General features: G+C 39.4%; 2 protein-coding genes across 3 annotated transcripts in view; one reads left to right on the top strand and one right to left on the bottom strand.

Moving 5' to 3' along the window:
- Positions 1-3,763: 3,763 nt before the first annotated feature.
- On the bottom strand, positions 3,764-13,712 carry atg4c (autophagy related 4C, cysteine peptidase). Its single transcript, XM_083888733.1, has 11 exons — positions 13,581-13,712; positions 13,311-13,432; positions 12,390-12,473; positions 11,429-11,659; positions 9,907-10,246; positions 9,502-9,572; positions 7,906-8,129; positions 7,634-7,712; positions 6,777-6,853; positions 6,152-6,271; positions 3,764-5,517 (listed from the first exon to the last, which is right to left on the bottom strand). Exons 2-11 carry the CDS (start codon positions 13,384-13,386, stop codon positions 5,350-5,352), a joined length of 1,470 nt encoding a protein of 489 aa, XP_083744859.1. The 5' UTR covers positions 13,387-13,432; positions 13,581-13,712; the 3' UTR covers positions 3,764-5,349.
- Positions 13,713-14,973: 1,261 nt separating this feature from the next.
- Positions 14,974-26,496, top strand: part of dock7 (dedicator of cytokinesis 7) — a 41,494-nt gene continuing 29,971 nt past the window's right edge. For both annotated transcript variants that reach the window (XM_083887611.1, XM_083887612.1), the window contains exons 1-14: positions 14,974-15,077; positions 18,723-18,822; positions 19,651-19,826; positions 20,161-20,229; positions 20,339-20,468; positions 20,624-20,836; positions 21,048-21,133; positions 21,230-21,296; positions 21,905-22,054; positions 22,431-22,511; positions 22,744-22,906; positions 23,728-23,870; positions 24,000-24,093; positions 25,019-25,181. In XM_083887611.1, the coding sequence (XP_083743737.1) occupies positions 15,040-15,077; positions 18,723-18,822; positions 19,651-19,826; positions 20,161-20,229; positions 20,339-20,468; positions 20,624-20,836; positions 21,048-21,133; positions 21,230-21,296; positions 21,905-22,054; positions 22,431-22,511; positions 22,744-22,906; positions 23,728-23,870; positions 24,000-24,093; positions 25,019-25,181 (1,673 nt within the window). In that variant the 5' untranslated portion in view covers positions 14,974-15,039. The remainder of the gene's footprint in view (positions 15,078-18,722; positions 18,823-19,650; positions 19,827-20,160; positions 20,230-20,338; positions 20,469-20,623; positions 20,837-21,047; positions 21,134-21,229; positions 21,297-21,904; positions 22,055-22,430; positions 22,512-22,743; positions 22,907-23,727; positions 23,871-23,999; positions 24,094-25,018; positions 25,182-26,496) is intronic.

The following is a 26,496-nucleotide window of genomic DNA, read 5'->3' as shown; positions in this document are numbered from 1 at the left end:
TTGTTGGTGAGTTCAGTTTGTTATATGAACATTATTCCTGAGTCTCTGTGACATATTAGGAGGATTTTATGACCATCTGTTACTGAGTAAAAAAGATTTGGCCAAAGCTAAAAAAAAAAAAAATGTACAGACCGGAAACTGTACATGAATGATGAAGTGTATGATGAGGACAGGTGAATTAATTTTTAAAAATAGTGGTACTTTTACTTGAATAGAATATTTCAGTACTCTTTCCATTTCTGTTAAATATCTGCAATAGCAAATGAGTTCAATGCTGATTAAAGCCTCTCACCTCGTCTCTCTCGTACAGGCGGTGTTTAGATCTTGTGTTGCCCAAAGACATTCTCAATTCACTCAATTCACAACAACATTGTTCTAGTAAAGCAAGACAGCAGCAAACAGGTTGGAGTATGACTGAAAATGCCTATGAAAAGTTTCAGAATTAAATTGTAGTGCTCAAAACAGGTCATTCAGCAGTTGAATGGTAGAATGGTCTTGCTATCGCTTGCCAGAGCCAATATTTAGATGAGGACCCAGCATATAAATTAAAAAAAATGTTTAATAAATAAATAAGGTTTCATCATTTCAAAATGAAACAACAATAGTCAGCAAAACAATTTTTTTTTTGTTATACGGGTTTTTTCCCTGGTAGTTTTTCCTTACCCTGGTCGAAGGTCTAAGGACAGAGGATGTTACCAACCCTGTGAAGTCCCGTGAGACAAAGCATGTTTTGTAAACTGTGGGCTATACAAATAAAGCTTGATTGATTGATTGATTGATTGAAAAGCTTTAACAGACCACATAAAATCTGAATTTTCTATAGAAACTGATTTGAGGAATGTAGCACAACACAGCGGAATTCAAATTTTAAAAATGTCACCAAGGACTTTGTCCCAAAGAAACATCTTGTCAGTATAGAGTAAGAACCAATTTCTCATACAAATCAAATCAGTAAAAATGTTTTGACAAGCTCAGTGTCTCTTGAAATAGGGTATGAACACCAGGCCTTAATGAGTGCAACATTCTTGCTTGGGTGATTCCTGAAAAAACAATACTTGACGACCATCTGACCTAGTATGTACAGTAGGCCATATTTACATGGTCGAGACAGAGAACCAGCTCCTGTCCTGTGTACTGCTGATTAATCACAGCATCATGACATCGGTCTGGCTTCAGCCCAGGAGAGATGTGTGAGGCATGCAATGCCTCAGCACTTCTGCAGGAGTTCCTGTACAGGGGGGGGTGGTTGAGACGGGGGGGGAGACAAGTGGACAGTTGCGTGGACAGACTTGAGACTCTGAATGCAGTCTGATGCAGCACCGGCACTATTTACGCTCCAACGGCTGCGGGATCCGGGAGCCGGATATATTTAGCCGCCTAGAGATATCACGTCGAGATGAGATTTCAAAGTGAAGTACCTGTTTGAAGATGCATGGCATTCCACAAGGGTGGGCAAGGGCTACTGGGAATAAATCTAGCACCCCCTGCACCTGGTGTGAAGAAAGGGAGGGTGTGTGACACCTAAGATTTAGAATGACTTGCACACAAGCTGTACATGTGTAAACTACACGCTCATCCATATAAATTTACACACTGCTTATGAATGGAGAAGAGCAGACATCACTTTTTAGCCATTAAAGGCTTCACACACACAAACACACGCACATACACAGGCAGTGCATATTGCATTTCCTCCCTGCGTCGTATCCTTTTTGTTAAATCTAATTCCCTCAATGTTCCCGGTGTCATCCATCATGGTCTGATATTGGCTGGAGGAAATCCTGAGAACCACGGGGGTGAAAGGGAATAGAAATGACAGTCGGTGGAACTATCACAGTCGTCTTCCTCTGCACTGTTAAATGACACAAATTTGATAATATTGTCATGGAAAAGGGAAACGGTTTCATATGTTGACACTGTGTGCACGACACTCGGAGAGATTATGACACCGCGCACACACACACACACACACAGTGCTGAGAATTTGTGTCTCTTTCACAGGCCTGGAGGGAAGCTGAGGCTGTTACAAACATCATATTATTACTGCTGTAACTTACATAATACATCCTCATTAACTTATCATTGTGCTGGTGTTTTCACAAGTTTACATATTTTTTATTTTTTACTTTTTACTTTTTATTTTATTGTATACCCACTTTTTCCATTTCTGTTGCTTTTCAATTAAGAACAACTAAATAACTTTTATGGCCAGACTTGTTTGTGCATAACACTGAAGAAGTGATGCTGCCACAGTGAGGGGTAATCAGGTGAAGCTAGTGTATGATATTACTGTTATTCCTTTTGGCAACTGATCCCTATAAGACACCCAACTTTTATGTGGGGATGATCAACTATGGCAACCAAATATTGCAGCAAATGTGTGCATACTGCCATTTCTGTAACACCTATTATTATTTTCAATAGGTAAACCAGATATTTCCAATTGTCTTTTTCATGTTATTATAGAAGAAAAGAGTAAAAAGTGTGTGTCCCGACCCAATTCCTGGGAATTACTAGTCTAAAGACTTCATCTAAAAGCAAATCTTTATCGGGCAACTCCTGTGCCTTAACATTGACCCGCTCACACAACCTATATCCACCCAAGAGTGGATCTCTTTGTGAGGAATTTGCCAGGCTGCAGATTAGATTTTCAGTAATCTGCAATATCAGTGACACTGTGTTAAATGACAGGACATGGTATACATATCTGTGTGTGTGTGTGTGTGAGAGAGAGAGAGAGAGAGAAGAGAGAGAAATCAGCTTGCTTTGTAAAGCTATACCACACTCACTGCATTTCCCCTGAGCCTGTGACTCATTAATCAAATATTCATACATCCCTTGTAAATACATGAAGAACACATTCAGCCCTGGGGCCGCTCTTTGCCCCAAAGCACAAATGCTCTTTCATGTTTTTCGGACAAAAAAATCCCCAAATGTCTCATCCTCTCGCCTCCCCTCCTCTCCTCTCGTCCCCTCCTGTCCATTCAATCCTTCCTCTCCCTTTCCATCTTCCAAAGCTGAAGAATGTCACTGCTCCTTGGTCTCCTGCATATATGATGTTCCCGCTTTGTCCACACAGCCAGTCGGCCGTCCATTAAAACGAAAAAACATGATGGACACACGGATCAGACGAGGGATCTAAATGACGCCATTATGTGCTTAGCCATTGCTTTTCCGTGGCAGAGAACAGACGCTGCATTCTTTCTAACTTTCTGTCCGTCCATCCATCCTCACCCTTGGCCCGGCTCCGACACAGAGGACAGTCCCCTCCTTTAAAAAGCACGGCTCATCATAATACAAGAATTTGTATTGTACAGGAAAACAGTCCAGCATAGCTCATACTAAGGGGGGCAACAGATAGATTATCCATGGTAACAGAGCTTTGCACACAAGGATATTTTCTTTTCCTCACAGAGGAACACAATTGCTGCCAGTGTCACCGGGTCACATTTTTTCCGGTCCCTGGTTAATGGGCTGTAGAGATGGTTAGCACGTACGATTAGTTTTAATCCGCTACATTTGACTGGAAGAGAAAGGGATTGAATACATTGCAGCACAGCAGTGAGGTTTGTATTTACCACAGAAAATGAAGCAAACAATTTTTTTTTTGCATTCTGCTTCAGAGTCACTTGAGATTCTTTTGTGAGTGAAATGAACCCAAAAGACGAAAGTTGATTAACAAAGTCAAATGTTTTTACTTTATTCGGCTTCTCCGACCAGCAGCATGAGAAACATTTTTGTATTTGTTGAGATTAATTTTTTGAAAGTCAACTTAAAAAACCAAAACATGCAGGTCGTTGTGATGCAGGGGATCGCAGGAGAAAAATAAATCAGTCTGAAAACCTCAGTGTTTCTTGAAGTGATGGATTAAAGTGCATGGTTTTGTTGCTTTTTTACGTGTATTCAAGAGTGCCTCTTCACTTCTGCTTTATTAAAGTAAAGTTATTGTAAAGTGTGCTAGGGAATATGAATGAGGGAATACATTTGATGAAATATTTGAAATATTGAAAAAAAAGAAAAATTAAACATTGGGAATTCCCAGTTAGAAAAAGTAGATTTCAGAAATGCTTTAAATTGAATGGCAATTGTTTTTTTTAGTTTTACACAACATATCAACAAGTAATACTACTACTACTAATAATAATAGCATTAATATTTCCCTGTGCTACTGCAGTTCATTCTATCTAATCTGTTCTTTAATTCCATGACTTCAAATGCTGTTTTCTAAACTGCATTTACAGCACTGTGAACTAAAGTCTCAGGGCACCACCAGCTTTGTTGTTTTTGTGTCTGTCAAATTCTGTGATCATTGGCATTTGGACTGGAATAATGTGACTGAAAGTTGTCTTATACATGGAAGAGCTGTCAATGAGTTTAAGTTATTTACACAACTGGGGTAATAGACCTTTTTAATACTGTATGGTCATTATAGCATGGCTAAAACAACACATCTAATAGTAGCCTATGATTTTTGCATGTAAAGTGCAATGAATGAATGAATGAAGCATTCTATATACAGATTGTGTTTAGTGAGGTGCAGCAGAAAACATCATTACATATACTACTCAAAAAAAAAAAAACACACAAAGAAAAGCCCACAATTGTAATATTATCCCACAACACCATCATATATTATTGCTCAGTTTAGTGTGAATAAAAAATTAAGAAATGAAGGGTGTACTTTAAAGAACAGGCGTGTTCTTTTGAGGTGTCTCCAATGGGAGAGGAATTTATCTGTTTTAATGAAATGTGATGACTGGCTCTGTCTATCATCTGAGATCTGTTAACAGTACTTGAGAAATAGAAACTCCTCTTGAAATACTACAGGTGTATTATTTAAAACGTAAAAGTGAGCCAACACAGATGTGAGTAATAGTTTGTTACAGCTGCTCTGATAACATCATCCTTGAATTTACATAGTATGGCAACAGGACGGTGCTAAATTAAACCAAGTAATCATTATAAGCAAATACATTTTTATTATCATTATTATTATTATTATTATTTTTATTTATTTTTTTTACCAAATATCCCAAAATCGGGTGTTAACATATGTCTTAAGTCCACAGAAATATATAATACTGGTGCAGAATGAAATGTTCTCCTAAACTAAATGCTTTTCTTTCCTCAGTGAGTGTATAAAAATGTAAGGTCATTAAATTCAGCACAGCACCAACGATGTCTTCCAGAAAAAAATATGCATTATGCTCACATTACCAGGCAACCAGTTAACAGCAGTCTGAAAAATAGTTCAGCAACAAAGTTTCCCAGATAACTTATAAGGTCAGTTCAGTCTTGAACAGGAGGGCTCTGGATCCTGAGCAGTTTCGAGTCACTTAAACACGGCTGTCAAAGCAGCACAAAGTCCCCAGCAGTGGTGACCGTTCTCCTCGGGTCACGGATGAAGGGCCATTCTCTCTTCGCTGGGGTCAGGCTGGCCGACAGGTCATAATCTCTGCCATGACCTTGCACGAAAGTGAAGGCTGGGTATTTCTCCTTCGCTGACGGCTGCAGCACCTGGAACAACAGTCCACCCGTGTTTCAGAGGAGTGTTTGCTACACCATAATGTACATGCTGCGACAGTGTTGGGTTCATTTTTCATACACAGAAATAAAGTAGCAACATGTATTGATCCAGTTGCATCTGTTGCTGCCGAGTATCCGACACCTCGAACTTCCCTTCTGAGTGAATTGGAGAATCTATGTAGCCTTCCGTGAGCATCAAAACTCAGAAGAAATTGTAAAAACACAGTGTCCCCGATATAAACACAAAAGGCTCATTCTGGGATAATGAAAAGCAATGATTCTTACAAATAGGCGATAGAATGCTGATAAGAAATTAAGATGAATTACCTTCAATTTCAGCCTTTACTTTACAAATTGGACCTTTAAAGGAGGGAACATTGGTTTACAGTGTCTACCCCATCTACTCACTGGTAAGTAAGCAGCTGAGAAGTGAGTCAGATTCATGGCTAAATGGTGCCACCTCCTGGTCATCTATTATACTGACACAACATTCATCATTAAACATAACATACTGTTGTTGATAAACTGTAATTAAAAATAATACTACTTATAATAATATAATTTACAAAATGGTTAATGAATGTGTGACATTTGTGGGGTGAATTTTAGGATTTGCATCTCTCACCTTCGACAGCTCTTGGCTGATTTTCTCATAGTCTTGGACACTTCGAGAGTAGAAACCTATGGTGCAGCTTGGGTCCATCTTGTTGAAAGGCATCTTCTTCGGTGAGGGGCAGTGATATGACTTGACAAAAAGAGGAAAAAAATATACATTATCTTATATATACATATACATATTCATCAAACTTAAAGGCCTAGTAACTGTGGCACATGTAGTACATATACTCTATGGCAGCGTCGACAAAGAATAAGCTGTGTTCTGCATCAGCTGATGAATGAAATCCTATTTATCTGCTGTCACGGCCTCTCTAAATTTACTGCTCTGATGTATGTCATACTGTATAGCACAGCATGCAAAAGCATAAAACAAAGTTGCCATATACGGAGCCATGTGCTGATTTTTATGTATTGGTGCTGAAATATTCAGGCTCACAGAACTCGATCATGTATTTGCCGTATTTCTCTTAAGTGGCAGCCTCACACATCTGAGCAGCGAATAAATCAGAAGAAAGGGGCTCGGTAATTGGGCTGAGGGCTGCTTTCAGATTCATACCCTTAAGTACTAACAGAAACTATTAAATTCACATTACTGAGGCTCCAGTCAGCTCGTCTGTGTAATTTCACATTACCTGGAGAGGGAAATCGCTGGTGCTGACATCCACAAAAGACTGACAGTAATGAGGGTCCATGTAAATCAAGCTGTCATCTGCAAGGACAAAACAAAAGACAAGTTATTCAAAAACACTGGATTATTACGAAAACGCGCTTCTCTCCAATTTCTCTGCAGAGCAGCTCAAAGTCATTTGCTTTGCCTACTGTTACACTCGTGTGCATCAGATATGCCTCCCAGAAGGTTGTTGCTTTTTAATATCCACCGGGGCGGATTAAATTCTGCATAATCAAATTCTTTTGTACAAGCACATCCTTTACACCCATGAAAAAGGAGGTTGTCATTTAATTTTTGTGTGGGGGAATTACTTTTATAAACATGCAATTATATTCGATCATTTGCATATGATAAATGAAGCGTTGGGCTGAGCCTTGGCAGGGAGAATGTATTGCTTGTCATTTAGACATCATCCACCACTGTATTTCAAATTGGTAAAATGTAAATGCGTAAATATTGACTGCCAAGATGTACAACTGAAGGTTCCTCCTGGCTCCTGAAGGTGATGAAGAGTGGCTCACTTTGGGGCCGGATGAAATTTAATGCATGCCTCCTATGGAAATCAATTACAGCTTACAACTTGGGAGGTTTACTTGTGATAAATGGGCGAGGCTTTGATGGGTCAGAGAGAATAAAGTAAGTCCTGCTTCACTTGCTTCTATCTCCACTCCTCTCCGTTTTCCTCATGCAAACAGGAATACATTAACTTTCTTTGTCTCTTCCAGTAAGAAGGGTATATTATGCAAAAATAATCTGCTACTCACACCATCCTCTCGCTGTGTGTGTCTTTTCTCCATTTTCCATTAAACTAACACTAACCTTGAAATCCTACAAAGTAGCAGGCCTGTTTGGGCTTCCCTCCGATGATGCCTATGCAGTACTCCAGGCTCAGTATGCTCTAAATAAAAACAGAAGGACAGGACAAACATAGAAATTTTAACTCATTATTAACCCCAGTGACATTCTAATTATCTATATAACTAAGCCTCACCCCCTGTGAAACCACTAACCAGCTCATTGAAGTGCCTGAAACATTATTTCTCTCAAATCAGAGAACTTAAAAATCACTTTAACCTCTAAGCACACCTCACCTTTACAAAGTCAAAATACTCAGGGTTCGTCTTCTCCCCTCCCAGCCTCACAGGGATGAGGATGATAACGGCTCGGCTGTCCGGCTGAGTGGAGGCAGACGTCGGTTGGTTGTTCTGTGGCGGAGGAGGAGGAGGAGGAGGAGGAGGAGGAGCATCTGATCTCTCAGCAGCGTCCTGCCTCGTTGTTTGTGTCCTGTGGCTATCGATGACATCTGCACTGTACACTATGGAGGATCAATGACACAAAGGTCAGAGTTAGAGAGTATTTTGTCTACACTTTCGTCTGTGCCCCATCAACTTATCAGTCACTGTCTGGTCGTTCAGGCTGCACTTATTTATTTATTTTTAACATGATCAGCATTTCTTTTGTCTGTGTGTGTGTGTGAGATACAAAGTTCATCATTCACAAATTTGTCTGGAAATTTGTCTAAATATATTGGACCCAAGTGTTTGTATATGTCTCCTATACCCCTCTTTTAAATGATTTCATCTGTAAAAACTATGGTTGCAAAAAATTAACTCATCAATCAAATTAATCCCAAAAAAATATTCTATATTGGTTGTTTTGTCTGACAAAGATTGCACAATACCAATAATTGTACTTTCACGTTTTTTGAGCTCTGGCAGCTGATGGCACATAATCCTATCATGCAACACTCTGAAACCAAAACAACACCATTTTGGCAGGAAGCCACACTGTTCTAATCCACAGACACATGTAACCAGCAGCACATATACCAGATAATAATGTGAGGGCTGTTGTGCTCCGCAATTACAGGGACAAACAGACTGGACAGCATTTTACTAGATCAACAAAGCTACCACTGTTGGATCATCCAATCCAAGGCTAACTAACTTTAATATTTTGTTTTTCATGCTTATATTGCAGTGAGCAGGTGTTCTTGGAAGTAGGATGAGGGAAAGTTTATCAGAAAGTTGAAGATGTCGACTGCAGTCTGGAATAATGTCATCACCCTGGAGCATTATCCAGGTCAGGTATATTCAGTCTGTCAGTTTCTGCCATATATTGCTCGGTCTACGTGGATTTGAAGTGTGCAGTGAACTCTTGATGCTTGAAACTGACACGGACGCTCATTTTTGCAGAGGCTTTTCAAGCCACCATGGCGGTGTAAACATAAACAGAGACAATAGGACATAAAGGAAACAATAATTACTTTGAATTTCTGCTAAATAATAATTGACTTAAACCATAATAAGTGACTCAATCAGAATCAATTTGCTGATGAACTTAATTAACCAGGTAATAATTTCTCCACTATGAATTAATTAATGTTATAATAATATTTAAATAATATTATTTCTCTCTGTCACAATTGTAACACACTAAGAATGTGAACATGAATCAGAACATAGTCCACTGAGGTTAAGAAGAGGCTGGAGTGGGTGGTCATAGATTTGGATTGGATGTGTGTGTTGGGAATAGACACAGTTAAACTCATGTCACTTCTCTTAGCCGCTCTGCAGTTTCTCAGTAGCAGTAGCAGCGGTAGCAGTTAGAGGGATGGTGGAGAGAGAAGGGTCAGTTGGACTGTGTCCAGTATCCTGTTTTATCATCAACAGACTCATCTTTCATACCTGTGCAGTCCTGGGAGACATAGGCAGTTATACCCGCCAAGCCAGGGTCCATCGCCTCCTCGACAGCTTTCCTAAGAGTGAGTGTAAGAGAATGGAGAGAAGGACGGAGAAAAGAGAGAGTGGTGAGGAAGGGAAGTATATATCTGAAAGTTATTATTAACATTAATACCGATTATTAATCACAAAAGTGCAAACACTTACTAACAATTAAATTATGTGAAAATATGACATTTTTTATTTGTTTACGAGATAAAAAAATAAAATAATCTGTGGATTAATCACTAACACATAATTTATTGTTAGTGAACTCTAAACTAAACGTGTATGTGATTAAACACAGGAGTTGAATAGATGTGATTAACATGCAAAGTGTAATTAATCTTAGCAGAATCCTTTTAGACCTACTTAAGGATGTGTGCCACCACAGCTGGTCCATACCAGTCCCCTGCCTGTTTTCCCATGGTCAGACCTAAGCGCAGCAGCCTGTGCAGTCCAAAATGAGCCAAGGGACTGTCGACAAACCAGGACACCAGTAAGCGGTGGTACATCTCTTTCAGATGAGGGTCCGCTTCCTCTGCAGATCCCAGAGCCTGGGCCTGAGGCATAGGTGGTAAAACCTGATCTGAAGGCCTGTGGGAAACCTGAAGAGAGGCTTCTAAAGAGGCAACCAGGCGTTTGGCTGCAGTGGTAGTCCACGTCTCGGTGTCTAAAGGCTGGAGATTCAATGCTTCTGGCCAGGTCCAATCTGAGAGAGAAAAAAGTAAGAGTCATAAACATCAGCTAATTTTAGAGGCCAAAATAATCCCCAAAGGTAATGTTAAAACGCCCGTAGACAGCAATATTATTACATTCAAGACAACATTTCTTAAACTTTTGATGTTACATGAAAAGAAAACATAAGAAACACTTACATTTAAGAAAATTAAAGACGGAGTCAAAACTACTGTTACCTGACCTAACTAAAAAAATGGCTTGAAAACAGAATACAGATCTAAAACCCGACAGAAGCAAGGAAAAATAACAAAAGGCATTCATTTGACCAGGAATCTAGGAAGCTGCTGCACCTGCTCATTCAACATACGTTTCATTTAAATCATCACTGTAAAGAAGAAAATGTCTTTCAGAACTTGTGATGTTAAAAGTTTTTCCTTCCACAGACTGCAGCTCGTCCACTTCTGTAAGGGGACATGTGCAATTCTGTTCAATTATAAGTTTGAGTGTCCCATTATTTCACTTTAACGCCACTTTAGCATTACAAACAGGGTGGGATCCAGAGGCGGAGAGGATAGGAGTGGCCCAGGCTATAAAATGGGCCGGAATAGAGTCCAAGTCCTGAGCAAAATGACCTTGATCCAGAGGGAAAGTGAAATTGATCAATAAATATCCTTAAGTGGCCATTAGTCACTTTATAGAGAAATATTTCATCAGTGACATATTTTAGATTTGACAGAAGAACAAGTTTTAAATATTGTTTTCTAAATGACTGCATTAAAGTGTCACTGTCATGTCATTATGTGGTGCCATAAAGTCTAGGACACGTCACTGACTGAATAGATCTCACAAAGATAGTAAGTAATTCACTCATTTTCAATGACTTGCATCAACAAAATTAAACTTTCTATTAATGGTGAGAATGAAAGGACTCAAAACTTGTTAGACATCTCCCCTCCATCTCAGAACAAATGCAAATTATCTCAACCGGACTATGTTAATAATAGAATGCACTTTGAAACTGACCTACAGTATTTCAATTAATCCACCTCCTTTAGGTCAGTATATGTTGATTAGCATTAAGAGGAAAAAACCTCAACTCATTTGAGGTTTTTTTCTTTTTTTTTTTTTTTTTAACCACACTTTTCAAACATTTTATTGTATCAGTGTATATTACTTTTCTGTAACTCGGCTGTGATAGTGTCACCTCACTCACCTCTGCCCAAAAAGTGTAGAACAAGTGCCTGAGCCAGCATCATCTGTCCAGCTCTCAGCATGCATCCCCAGCCACAGTCAGAGGTCAGGGTCGAGCCAGGCAAGGGAGGGAAGTCCTCCCTGTAGGTCAGCCACATTCGAGACGCAAAGTCCCTCCGGAAAGCCTCCACGTTCCCCGTGACGAAGTCATCATCAGAGTCTTCATAGCAAGCGTCTGTGAGACCATCGTCACCTGAGGCAAACAAACGAGTAGTTTCATGAGCAATTCATCAACATTTTGGTGGAAGATACAAAAACCAACAGTGTGCAAAGTTATTTTCTGATAACAATTACTGAGACAGTAAGGTCCAAGTTAATGTTCTGACAAAAGTCAATACTGAGACTAAAACTGATGGTTAACACAATAAAATGCTGGTAAATATTTAACTTTTTGACGAACCAGGCCTGACATGGTTGTTCTTATTCAGAGGTTAAGAAAGGGCGAACATGCAAAGAAACATTTGATGAACTCATGAAGAAAATGGACATGATAAATGTCTGTCTGGTGAAAATGTTGCATATTTAAAAGAGACCATCTCCTTTAAATATGCAACATTTTCTGCTATGAGCAGCCAAAGTTGTGAGTTGTAACAGCAGATGAATAGGTAATTAAAAGGAAAACGCATACATTTTATGTTTTACATACAAAGCAGATATTTTATCAAATTTCCAAATTTCTCCATCTTTGTTCATGTCAGTCAGATTGATTTTTGTGGCTAGATAAATGCAGATACAATGCTAAGCATTTTCAAGCTTGTCATACATAGTTGAAGCACTTTTCAAACCTAAAAAAACAAAAGTTTAGAGCATTTTCAAGGATTTCAAGCACCAGACATGCAACATATGCACATATGTGAATGTTTTAATTGCAATCACAGCCATTTGTGTGTGTGTGTGTGTGTGTGTGTGTGTGTGAGGTGTACCTTCAGCCTTAAAATGGTAACACTTTCCCAGAAGGAACACTGGAGAATTCCTACTGAATAAAGTCTTTGGTTTCAGGGCCCAACCTAAGACACACAGCAAACAAACTTTATGATATGACATTATGATACTGTAAACAACAACAACCCTGATACAGTATTAACTTAGTAGACTGGCACACCTTCTCTACAATGTTGTTCGTCTCCACTTCCTGTTACATTACATGAGGTCATTAACTACAGTGTTTTCTATGAAAACAGAAACAGTCGAGGCTTAGTCAAAATGAGCTGAAATAATACACACAAACTCAAGACGGCATTGTGACAAACGTCTATTTTTAGGTCTGACTCAGCAGCAGTAAGGTCTTGTCTCACTGAAATCTGGTCCTCCTTTCGATTTGTCTTCTGTGTCTGTGGGACATTGTGTTTCCAATAAGTCTGCATTTTCAAGTAAATATTATTGTAGTATTTTTGTGATTAAGAAAACAAGACAGAAAAACAGTGACACGTTATGTGTGAAAGTATTAGAAACCAAGTGGACAGAGAAGACACTAAACTACACTTAAACACTGGCCATGTCATGTCAGGTTAGGGAAAACACTTTGTTAGGCTGTCCAAATAAATGGTAGGCAATGCAGTGTCCAGGGAAGAATAGCTTTGCAAACTTGCGTGTTACTTGTACTACATGTATGTTTTTGCAGGTACCAAACATCCATGAAACCATAGAAAGCAAGGACTTATTTGACAAATTAGGACATTTTGGCTGGTCCTCATGCGTAAAATGCCTGTTTATGGTTTGAGTTAGGATTAGGCATTTAGTTGTAATGGATAAGGTTAGGATAAGGGACAAAGGAAAGCATTGAGTCCATGAGTGTCCTTACTATAGATGTTGATGTTGTTTGTGTTTATGTGTAAACAACTTACTGTACTTCACATTGTGCCACGCCGATAGGAACTTTGTCTTCAATTTTTCCACTTCGTCGTTCCCTTTATTCTCCATTTGCACCAGGAAGGGACGGGACCCATTCCCACACAGCACATAAACCCTGGTCAAACACAGGACACACACACACACACGCGCGCGCGCGCGCGCAAACGTGCACGCGCACAGACCAGTATTGAGCGTGAGCGGGATCAAAACTTAAAAACGACACTAAATTACAGCGAGTTGTTGTGAGGCGACGTTCGTTTCACCTTTAAACTCCTTGACTCGGCTGCTTTCCCGTCACGGTCGCTTCGTACAAAGGTCCTCGCGCTACATTGTGTATCCACATATATATTCAAACAGTCGCTGTGTGTCCGCCTTGACTGACTTGCTCTGGGAAAACACTGTCCTGTGTTTACACTTTGAGGAAGTAGACGAGTACAGTCAGCTGATCGTCCCGCTGTGTTTCCGCCGGCCGAACCAAAGCGAGGCGGAAGGAGGGGGCGCCCGTCTCTGATAGCTCGATTTTTAAACTCAGAGTAGCCCGAGCGGGCGGGGCTTAAATCGTTCAGCTCGGTCTTCAATTAAATGTCCGCTTACTTGGGATATGTCTTGTGTCAAAACAAGCGCCCTTTGTTGTGTCAGGGGAAGGACACAAACTGTCATCATCATCATCACATCATTTCTAATGACTGTAATTTCAACACCCACATGTCTGTTATTAGGTGTTTGGCGGTCACCTAAAAATGCGTTTGACTATTCATAGAGTCAACACCAAAACAACATCGTTATGATTATAGTTATTGTTGAATTGTGGTGCTTGTTTAGTTAGATAAACTGCTCATCATTCAGGAAATATTTTTTTAGAAACAAGGAATTGGAGGAAACAAGCATGGGCTGAATAAGATAAATCATTGCTTAATATCAAATTATTTGTCAAATGAATGTATGAAAATACTCTATATTTGTGTTGTTGTTTTTTAAGTAAACATTCCTACTGAAATTAATTACTCTCGACCCTACAGTTTTAAATCCAACCTTTAAGATTTTCTATTCCTACTATGAAAAGGATCTCTGTATTGTAGGGTTTAACATTATACCTGTCTTCTTGGGAAATAAAAACATAAATCATAATTTGGGGGGCAGTATACTGTACAGTACAATGATTATAAGAAAACAACATCATAATAAATCTGCCCGACAATTAGTTAATTTTGCACACACACACACACACCAATTTGTGATAGATAACAGTAGTGAACAATCCAATTCCACTTTATATTTATAAAGCACTTTAAAAAACAACAGCTGAAACAAATTGCTGTACATCAGAGATAAATAAAACAAATAAAAACACAAGCCCTAATAGACCTAAGAACAAACAATAAAACATGCAATAAAACTATGAAAAAGATAAAACCAACGTCTCATATTGGGTCTAAAGCCAAAGAGTAATAAACACAAATATATCTTTTAGATATGTAAATAAGGTTCAACACTAGTCAACTAACTATTGAAGGAGAGTATGACTTTACGATACTACAGTGCGCAGCAGCTTTTCACTGGGTGTGTTACACTGCGCATCGTCACGGTCGTTACGGTAACGCTCCCATTCTCGCGTCCCCCCTGTTTTCCCTGAGGTTGTAGTGAGTGAGTGGAAAACAGAGACTGTCAGCTTCCTGCGTGCCTGCCTGGGAATCTCGCTGTTACACATCAGCGGCCACTGCCATGGCTGAACGCCGCGCCTTCGCCCAAAAAATCAGCAGGTAAAAACACTCGAGACCTCGAAAACGAGCTTGTGAAGCACACACACACCGAGCCCCGACTCGCTTTAATGTAGGTCGCCCGCTGACCACCGCAAAGGGAGTCCTGTGAGGGAGGCCCGGCCGCCAGCGCAGCCTGCTTTTCTCACCAGCTAGCCGCCTGTTAGCCGTGTCGGCGAAGATGCTCAGACTCACAGAGACTCCGAGAGTCAACAAAGGGATAGGGTGTTATACCGCTGTAATAGATAAAGCCCGGTTAGTGAGGCGTTAGGTTTTCACTAAATATCCGCACCCACTGGCAATAACTCTGAATAGTAAACCGTTATTTTTGGACGGCTAGTTGGCTATCTTGCGTACAGTAGCTAACGATGGGCAGCTAAGTACTGTTGCCATAGCTGGGGATGTGACTGAACTTTGTTTATCGACATAATAATCAAGAAATAATTGAAAGGAGAGATCACACATCTGATGAAAAAAGCCTCCATGATCAAACAGCATCTTTCCGTCTCCTCACAAATATTGAAATAATCTCTTTAACAAAGGGCTTTGTGCTGGCTGTCAAATGACACAATCTCAATAGATGAATGTATATAAATCCTTTGTTAGAGATGAACTGCTGTCATCACAATTCAAATGCAAACCAAAATAAAATATACGTTATTGACCACACATGGAATATTTTTTAGCACAAAAGTGCCACAACAATAAACCAACAACCAGTATTTAAATATCAAGTCAATGTTATTCATCCAGCCCAACATCACAAACACAATTTCCCTCAAAGTCTGTACAGCAGGTGACACCCTCTATCATTAGACCTCTCATCCAGTGAGGAGAAATCCCTGTACAATGAAAAGTTCAGCAGATTACAAACAAAACATCACATTTACAAACAGTGGAAACATGTTGAACATAGCAGGGATAGTAACAGAACAGAAGCAGATGGTTACACATTACACACAGTATGAATGAATAAAACAGAATATGAATGAGTAAATATATGTTAGCCACTGTACTTGCTAATTACTTGACTCAGTCATTCAAATAGTTACTAAGCGAAAAAACAATTATGCCTGTCAGCTTATTGCTTCTCCGAACCAACACTGCATAATAGTTATCAATATTTTATTCAGAAAATAAAATTTTTAACACTGTTTTGGGGAGATTATCTTGATGTGTTGGGAAAGGGGAGATGTCTGCAGTCAGGTCGACAGTGGCTCATTGTGAGAGCGAGTCGTCTTTCAACTCGAAGGTTGTGGGTTCGATTCTTGGCTCTGCTAGTCTGCAAGCCGATGTGTCCTTGGGCAAGACGTGTGCTGGCACGTGTGAGTGGGTATGAAAGATGAGTGATAGAAAATATGTATGGAAGTGTGAATGGGTGAATGGAAACTTATAAATTGACTTATAAAGTGACTTGCAGATCAACTTCAGTGATCTTGTGTCTTGTAATATCATACTTTAATTAAGTATCTCAAAAGTTGTAATTTGATTGTAAAGAAAGAAGCAATGTACATATTAGTTGTTGACTTTTATATCAGATTGCATTTAATGTTGTTCACCATTCATAATGCATTCGGTCAGAGTTTCCTTTGCTGACATAATTCCTGAAGTAGCAAATGTACACCTCTGTAACTGCTTTGGCATGCATTTAACAATGAAAGTGAGTATGTTACTGTCGCATGCTCTGGCAAATTTAGTGACCAACATTGCAAACACTTCCGTCCAGAGATTTAAATCACATTGCAGTTTGTTTATGGCACATTTACCACCAGGTTATTATTGTTCCAGAGGGTTGATGATCTTGAAGCAATAGCCATAAGAGCTCTTTATTTCATAAAATGATTCCTCTGTGCAGTGACCAATGCTAGGTAGAGGTCCATTAAGGGGCATTGGGGAGGACTGTGTAATGTGTTTGTCAGTTCAGCGCTTCTGCCTTTTTCCACTGGTGACAGCACTGCACTGCAGAGGCTACTGGATCTCCACCACAGACCACTGTCATGTTGAGCTAAACCTGGCAACTTAAACTATGCAGCTTTTACATGACCTTTCTGCTTAAAATGATCTGCTTAACCTTCGTTGTTTTGCAGCCCTGTCTCTGGTTTCACTTCAGGATCACTTGTGTGTGTACAGTGTATAGTATATTAATGATGGAGTACAGATTAAATAAGCATGACAGTGTAGTGGAGAAACCAGACCCAGGATGATATATTTTGCCAGGATCTCATAGAGTGGATCATACAGGAGGAGGTCAGAGAGATATTGCACATAGACAGTTATTGATAAAGAGCAACACATTACTCACTTTCATTGTTTACTGCTTTGTACAGGGGGTTGGAGCTTATCCTACCTGACATAGGGCAAAAGGCGGGGTATACCCTGGACAGGTTGCCAGTCTGTTGCAGGACCAACAAATAGAGAAGAACAACCATTCACTTTAATAGTCACAACTGTCAATTTAGAGTATCCACTTAATCTCTGCATTTTTTTAGACTGTGGGAGAAAACAAAAGTACCTGTAGTGAACCCATGCGCACACAGGTAGGACGTGCAAACTCCACACAGGAAGGTTCAAACCGTGATTTGAACTATCTGGAAACTGGCAACCTTCTTGCTGTGAGGCAACAGTGCTAGCCAGTACTCTGCTGTGCTGCTCGCTAATTCATTTTAACTGTGGAATCCTCCTGTAAACTGTCACTCGTATGACTCAACCTTGAGCCTTAATCCTTGTTTCTAATTTGTTGTTTGTTTTTATCGCTTTAGGCAACTTGCAGCGTTGTTGTTTTGTTCAAGGTGAAAGTCTCTGAGTGGTTGTGGTGGTTGTTGTGATTTAAAGCACCTGTGTACATGTGTGACTACAGCAGCAGTTGAACACCAAGAGCCTTGTGCTGACCACCAGGGTCCAGAGGTTTTTATTAGTTTCTTTCTGTGTGGGTGTGAAATATGATCTTGTTTAGGACAACACTTGGAGGCTATTAGCTGAGACACACACAAAGAAAATTCTGAAAGGACGAGACATGTAATTCTTAAAATTGGTTTACCTCATCTTTAACAGCATTTAAGTAGAAATCTGCAAAACAGTATTATACATTTATTTTAATTAGACTGCTGTCTCTGTGTAACTTTGGACTGGAATTATAAAATATATCACAATGTAATGGGAAATTAGCTACAATAACACTTACCATTTGGTTTTCTCAGCATTACAGTTTAATCCTGAAAAATGCATTACATTTTATTTCTCATTTATATTTTACTGTCACAACTAAATGGTTAAATCTCACTTATGCTGTCTTTAATTCATTAATGAGGTGAAATGATTTTAGAAGTTCCCATCTCTTCTTTGCCTAAAGGAGGTAATGCAGAAACATGTGCTGCTATACAGTGTTCATAAACTGGCAGTAATGTCTCAAATGACTATTCTCTGATGCTGACGCAGTTGCATTTTTAGCACTTACACTGCTGATATTTTAGATCTTAACTGTTCTGTATTCATGACAAAGAATGCCTTTCAGTATGGTATTCAAATTTGTCTGCAAAATATTGTGATATTAATGTGTGTATCTGAGATTCTTCTGTCATCTATTTTTCTCTGTGATGTTTTTAATATTAATTGTCTCCCTCTTTCTACATATGTTCTCTCTGATTGCAGGACTGTGGCAGCAGAGGTCAGGAAACAGATAGCTGGCCAGTATGGCGGCTCACCACAGCTATTTAAAAACCTCAATGTTGGGACCACAACAACCAACACAGTGAGTAGCCTATCACTGACATCTATGCTGTTTCGTAATACCCGACATAAGTGTACCACAATAATATATCATTTAGATGAGTATGTCATTTACTGTTGACTTTGTAGCCATTTAAATGTTGTTTACGTTTTGCTAAAGACCATGAGGGATAATTATTGATTAGCTTGGCCACCACATACAGTCTCTCCTGCTGTGTCTTGAGAGTTACAAACAGACCTCAGACACTATGTTTACTAAAAGGGTAGTGCCAATTGACCAGCAGCAGCTAGCAAATACCCCCCTTCTCATCCTTAATTAGGCTACAATTTGCTTTTAATTAGATTGTGAAAAGTATTTGTGTTCAAATTCCCCAAGAGGGAGAGAGTAAGTAGGGGACAGACAGAGTAAGAGGGAGGACAAACACACACACACAGACTTAAATGTGAACCTTCTGAAACAGTGATTCTCGAGATTCTTTATTTCAGAAGCAGACTATGATGCATGAAACTATTAGTCGATTCTTCAATTGGCACTTTTATTAAACACCCATATTAGAGATGTGTTTTCTTTAGTAGAATTGATTGTTTAAATATAAAGATTACCCGGAGGCTACAACTGCTTTGTCCTTTACTTAGCACAGATTCACAGACCGGCTAATATAACGCATGGCTCTGCTGCTTCATTCTGAGGTTATATGGTGAATGGGTCATCTAATATGATTAATATCAAAACATTTATTTACATTTACGAAAGATAAAAAAGTGGGGCAGACGGTTGATTTGAAAAGCTGACAAATTCTTCACAACATTTTGACCTGTCCCATTCCTCTTATCCCTTTCTCTCCCGCAGGTTCCCCTCACAGAGGCGGTGGAGCCGGTGGATTTTGAGGAGTACCTCATCACTCACCCTCCCATCGTTGAGTCTGGTCCCCTGAGGGATCTGATTGAGTTTCCCCATGATGACATTGAGGTCATTTACACACCTAGAGAGTGTCGCACAGTGGTACAAGCAGTCCCTGAGGAAGGGTAAGGGTCCTGGATGGTTGAGAGATGATTTAGTGTAGCAGGTGTGGAGATTGAGTACACTCACAAATACATTTTAATGGGTGTTGGGTAGAAACAGGTGACTTTAAAGGAAGCCAACTTTTGCTTGTTCCATCTTTTGGTTTTATATTATTGTAAAAGCTGCACCAAATTCTTACAGATGCAAAACATGTAGGCCTGATGACGTTTCTTACTGTAGTCCAAGCCTATAGTATTTCAACAAAGATGCAAAATCACTGGCATTGTACTTGATAGCTCCATGATATCTGCATCTTGCAAATAAGCATGAACAATGACTGAGTTTGTCTGGTTGCAGGGACACTGATGCTCATGTCAGAGACTGTGTCAGATCATACACAGAAGACTGGGCCATTGTCAACAGAAAGTAAGGATTCACTGTGCTTGGACATAACCATTTGATTTTATCTGTAAAATATAAAAATCCTATAGACCATTTACAGTGTTGCTCATTTAATGTGTTTGATAACATTCAGATATCACAAACTCGGTACTGGCTTTAACCCCAACACACTGGACAAGCAGAAGGAGCGTCAGAAAGGCCTGCCCAAACAAGTGTTTGAGGCTGATGAGATGCCTGACAACAGCAGCTACCAGGATGACCAGGTACTAAATCATTCAGTAGTAAAAAGACCCAACTGCTGGCGTGCACATGAAGGCCACAAGCTGCTCTTGTCCTTTCACAATTCTGATTGAGTCTGAAATGTACTCACTGTTGTCACTTTTGTTGTCATCGTTTTTTAATGACATGTTTTGTCTAGGATGACCTGAAGCGGCGGTCGATGTCTATAGACGACACACCTCGTGGTAGCTGGGCCTGCAGCATCTTTGACTTGAAGAACTCGCTCCCTGATGCTCTCCTCCCTCACCTGCTCGACCGTGCTCCCAATGAGGAGATTGACAGGCACAATGAAGAGCATCGCAAGGCCAGCCGCCATCGTGAACTCTTTGCTTTGCACCCTGCCCTTGATGAGGTTAATGATATCCCTCTACCAATATAGAAACCTTGTTGTGTAGAATTGTGAAATAGAATTCTTGTGAGCTGACATTAATCTTTACCTTAAAAACCAGTCCCATGGTACCAGTATAATTTGTTGTAACTTTTTCCCTCACACTGTGACTGCACAGAAGTACACAATCATATTGACAGTTTTTACTGTTTCTTTTATTTATGTGAATGTGTAGGAGGAGCCCATTGAACGCCACTGTGTGCCCGAGGTACCTAAAGAACACTTTGGCCAGAGGCTACTCGTCAAGTGCTTGTCCTTGAAGTAAGTGGTGGACAGTCATTCTCAGAAAAAAAAAGCCTTTTAGCTCTTTTGTTTAACTGCTTCTTTCTGCTGACATACTCTTTTTTTTCTCTGAAGGTTTGAAATCGAAATTGAACCCATATTTGCTAGTTTGGCCTTATATGATGTCAAGGAAAAGAAAAAGGTAAGCTGTTATGCTTTCCTCTGTGCCTCCACAGCCCTGAGTTGTTGGGTCACTTCTGCAAACCATTAAAAATGTTGGAAGCCCAAAACGGTTTTGATGAGTGGGCTATAAAAATTTATGTTGTGGCCCTGTTATGCTTTTGGGAATGCAATTAAATCATACACTGGAACTATGTATCTATCAGAAGTAGTTGTTTGTTCCACTACCCTCTACCTGACAGACACTAGAGGGTAGCACTTGCTTTTGGAAGCGGTTTTCTCATCTATTTCTGCTCTTTATGGTGCTCTGTTACTTCACAAGTGGGTCATTTGTCACTTAAATGTTTGTCATGATTGTCAGCCACCGTGAATGAGCAGTCAGGTTGCTATAATACACCCTGTAATTTAGGGATGAACATTATGAGTTTTTTCCTCACCAGAAACTGACACTCCCTTACTGATTATTAACCATTAACTGACTGCAAAGTGTTTTGTATTTTTGCTTCTTTGTAGTAGTCTGTGTGCAGCACTTTACCTCTGCCTCTCTTGGTTTAATAGTTAACTATGAATAGTCCCCTCTGTAATTATATTTTGGGTATTAAAAGTTTTGTTTTTGTTTGTGTCCCTCAGATATCGGAGAACTTTTTCTTTGACCTGAACTCTGAGCAGACGAAGGGAATGCTGCGTCCACACATTCAGACGGCGGCCATCTCTACACTGGCACGCTCTGCTATATTTTCTATTACCTATCCCTCTCAGGATGTCTTCCTGGTCATCAAGGTCAGACAGTGATCACATGAATGTTTCTATCTTGTATTATCTTTCAAGTCTTGTTTGGAAACTATCCCCATGACAATTTACTAGTGAGGAAAAGAAAGTTCTTATCCTTTTGTCCTTTTCTCCAGTATCATTTTAGAAGTAAAATTCCTCTACCCCCAATGCTTTCTCTCACTCAAAAAGAATATCTGATGTTGTAAATGGACCTTAAATATGATATGACTTTGACATTTTCAAATGTTGTTTCCAGAGGAAAGTCATATATGCTGTCCATTTAAATATGTTTGAAAAAACGATTTGACAGTCTATGTCATTTATGATCACTTCACTGCTATGGAAGAGTGTGACACCTATAAACCGTGTGTCCTTTTGTCCTCAGTTGGAAAAAGTTCTGCAGCAGGGTGATATTGGAGAGTGTGCGGAGCCTTACATGGTCTTCAAGGAGTCTGATGCAGCAAAGGTACGATCGGTGTCAATTAGATTTTGGTGTTCACAAAAAAATACAAAGGCTTTCCTCAGGTGTATTATAACAATAATAATATATTATTTTTTATTATATTACCCCCCTGTTGTGTTTCAATACTACACAATCCCATCCTTTTTGAGTTTTCGTTTATTAGAAAATGGCTACACTTTTTAAAAAATATATTATTAACTTGCCTTTTGCCGTCTTATTTTATTTATTTTTTTAGAATAAAGAGAAGCTGGAGAAGCTCCGCGGTCAATCGGAACAGTTTTGCCAACGTCTTGGTCGCTATCGAATGCCATTTGCTTGGACTGCTATTCATCTTATGAATATTGTGAACAGTGCTGGAAGTCTCGAGAGAGATACGGAGCTGGAAATGAGCCTCTCAGGTTTGACTTTCCCTTTAAACACAACCCATGTGTTTTTAACTGTAAACACATAGAAACACACAGGCTGTCTGAGGACATGAGCAGTCACAACATTGCACAATGTTGAGCAATGTTTTTATGCTTTTACCCACCTGGTACTAACATCCATCATAAGAAATGCGACCTCAATGATGATGTTATAATCCCTTGACTCATACCACATTCAGAGGTGGTTTGGAACACATTCCATTGATGTTTGGAAATATGAATTATGTCAGTTTGAATTGGGAAGTTAATTCCTATCCCAAGTGGTCACAGGGAATCATTTCAGCATGTCATTTAATGCCAGGTGTTAACAGACAAACTTCTGCTCTTGCAGATATGATTTCTCAGAATAGATGTTTTTGTTCACAGTGTTTACATTCATCATCCACTTATTACTTACTGTTGTTAGTTTATGTTGCCTTGAACTGTTCTGTCCATTATCCTCTGACCTTTTTGGACCAACAAGGCATTATCTCAGAAAGAACTGCTATAACTCACTTATAGTTATTAAGGAACAGAATGGCCTGGTGGTCACGCACAAGGCTCATGAGCATGTCAATAACACAACAGCCTTTATCTAAAAACTGCTTTACATCAACAAATAGTAAGTCAAGCAAATTCAAACGGAGAGCAATGCAAAGTATTTAGCCGTATTGATCTTTTGTGTGTTATTTTGAGTTTGACCCTTTGGTGTTTGTCTAATCCTTGACCTCACAAAGTATCGGTGATGTTGACTATGTTTTTTTTTGCTCAGCAGATCATTGAAAATCACAGATTTTTTTCCTGTTTATATGCAGAGAGAAAAGGCTCATGGTCAGAGCGCAGGAACTCAAGCATAATGGGAAGGCGTTCCCTGGAGAGGACCACCAGTGGAGATGAGGCATGTAGTCTGACAGGTTTCAGACCTGCGACACTTACCATCACCAACTTCTTCAAACAGGTATCCACAGTAGCACATACGGCATGTTCATAATCATAAACAAGTCTGGGGGAAATGAGGGATATGTCCATTAGTTTGTTAGAAGGTGAACTTTCAAATTTTTTGAAATACTATCCGTGCGTGTTTTAGGAGGGCGACAGGCTGAGTGATGAAGACTTGTATAAGTTCCTAGCAGATATGAGAAGACCTTCATCAGTTCTGAGGAGGCTCAGGCCCATCACAGGTATAATGCTCACAGAACTGTGTCCTTTAATTTCCTTTAAATGTCCAATGAAATGGAAAATACAATTCCATGTGTCCTAGTGGTTTTTGTATTGTCTTTTTCTTTTGTTATTGTCAAAAACAACATCACTGTAGTTTTACTTGAAACTTACAATTTGTTTCCATTTTGCCCAATAACTATGGATTACATACATATTAGGGATGCAACGGTATTCAGTATTTTACCTAACCGTTCTGTACACACTGTTCGGTTCAATACGTAACGACAAACAACGGTATTTCGGTACGTTTCAGTCCGTCAAAATGTATTAAAATACACAACGCTGCGTGATTATATCTACTCAGGAGCAGAGACATGAGCACTGCTCTGCTCATGCCGCTTTCAGCGTCAATCAGCGCGAGTGAACAAGACTCTGAAAAAAGGAAGTTTGAAGCCGCACCGTCTTCGTTTAAGTCTGCTGTGTGAGATCATTTAGGATTCAGCGTAGACTACGATGAGAATGAGAAAATGAATGTCAACAAACAAATCACGGTGTGCAAGCATCTGTTATTTAGTGCATTGAAGTTGGTTTGAAGTTGGATATTGGACAGACACTCGCTCTACAGCGCCACCCAGAGCAAGCCTCTCATTTACATCATCATCACCGTCTCTTTCATTAGACGCAGCATGGTGTATTTGTAGTTGTAGTTTCTGTGAGTTAAAATTGTGTTTATTTTTATTGGATAGTACTAAACTTTATTTATTTTTCATTTGTGTGGTTTCATGTTTGCTGTTTTATTTGATCTGATAGTGCACTATTGTTTAAATAAAGTATGTGCTATGATTATATCTGTGCTCAATTTATATTTATTTTTACAATGTAATTTTCATCACTCTTTTCTTTCTTTCACTTACTCCCATTTGTCTTCTGTAATTATCACCACAGCCCAGTTGAAGTTGGATATTTCTCCAGCTCCAGAGAACCCCCACTATTGCTTGACCCCTGACCTCCAGCAGGTGAAACCTTACCCCGACAGCAGAGTACGCCCCACCAGGGAGATCCTGGAGTTTCCTGCAAGGGACGTCTATGTGCCAAACACCACATACAGGTACACAAAAAGAATTTGTCTCTGAACTTTTAGGTTAGTCAGTTTAGTCTAGAGATCATTTCATTTTGTTAAGTGTTTACTCCAAAGTCCATATAGTAGATTGCAAATGCTTAAGCTGTGTTTAATGTTAATGTTGAAAAACATCAATACCAGCCAAAGGTAGGAGATTAGGATAAGAGATGCAGTAATACACTATTATGGGTGCTGGCTGCTGTGGGGCACCAAAGAAGAATGTTAATGCAACTCTAAAATGTATTTCAACACAGCTTTTATGTTGACGTTCACTCTGGTGCAGCTTCATAAGGAGGGTTACTAGCTTGATGAACAGAAACAGCTCAAAGTAACGGTTGCCACTTAAGCTAAAAACTATTGGACATTCTGTCCATCGGTGTCATTTCAATCCAGGGTTTTCAGAAGACATTTTTCAGTTTTATTTGAATTTTCGCATTCTCAATACTTGTAGAATCTCAGTAGATCAGAATCTCAACACAAATGGTACCCAATTAGAATTCTGAAAAAAGCACATCATCGCAGCCCTTCTTCATAGGCTTGCATGCAAACTTGCCAAATTTCAATAGTTATCACGCTTTGCATTAGCTACAGCTGGATTTTGCCATGAGTAGATTTTGTTTGGCTCTGAGACAGTTCACCTATACTTCTTTAATGTGAACAGAGGCCAATATGTCACACGCATTTTAAGCAGGATGCAAACATGCACTGGTAATCCTGAAATCAAAATGTTTAACTTGTCAACATCAGTGCACCTCAGCTCAAGGTCTGCACATTGACACTTTCATGTCTGTCAGCACGCTGCACAAATGTTCGATCTGACCGAGAGCTATTTTTGTCAAGGTCACTTGCTTTCATTTCCAGACGTGGCTGCTGACATGGTTTTGCAGTAGTGGGATTTGTTTGTCTGTAGATAACAGGTGTCGTCCTCGTCCTATTGCAGATTAACTAATATCAGATCCAACTGGTCTTCTACAGAGAGTGATAGGTACTGTGTTAAATTAAATTGTGTTGTTACATTTTTTTCATTTAAAATCCTAAAAAGTAATTTTTGACAAATGTTTTTACCACCAGATATAAGGTCTTATCATTTAATATGATCTATTTAAAAGTTTTCCTTAAAACTTAAACTTTTCTTTCTCCATTCAGTGAGATTAATTCTTCAAACACCCTCAATCTGATGCCTTTCATTTGAAAAGACAATGAGCTCATTGAATTTAAATACTGCAACTAGCTAACCCTGTTCCATCTATACCCTGATTTATCTGTCAGTTGTAATAATATGGACATATTGTTATATTGTTTA

This window comes from Microchirus variegatus (assembly GCF_963457635.1).
Source record: "Microchirus variegatus genome assembly, chromosome: 4".
In the NCBI taxonomy this organism is placed as follows: Eukaryota; Metazoa; Chordata; class Actinopteri; order Pleuronectiformes; family Soleidae; genus Microchirus; species Microchirus variegatus.
Note: the sequence above shows the minus strand (reverse complement) of the source record. Positions and strands in the feature narration are given on the sequence as shown.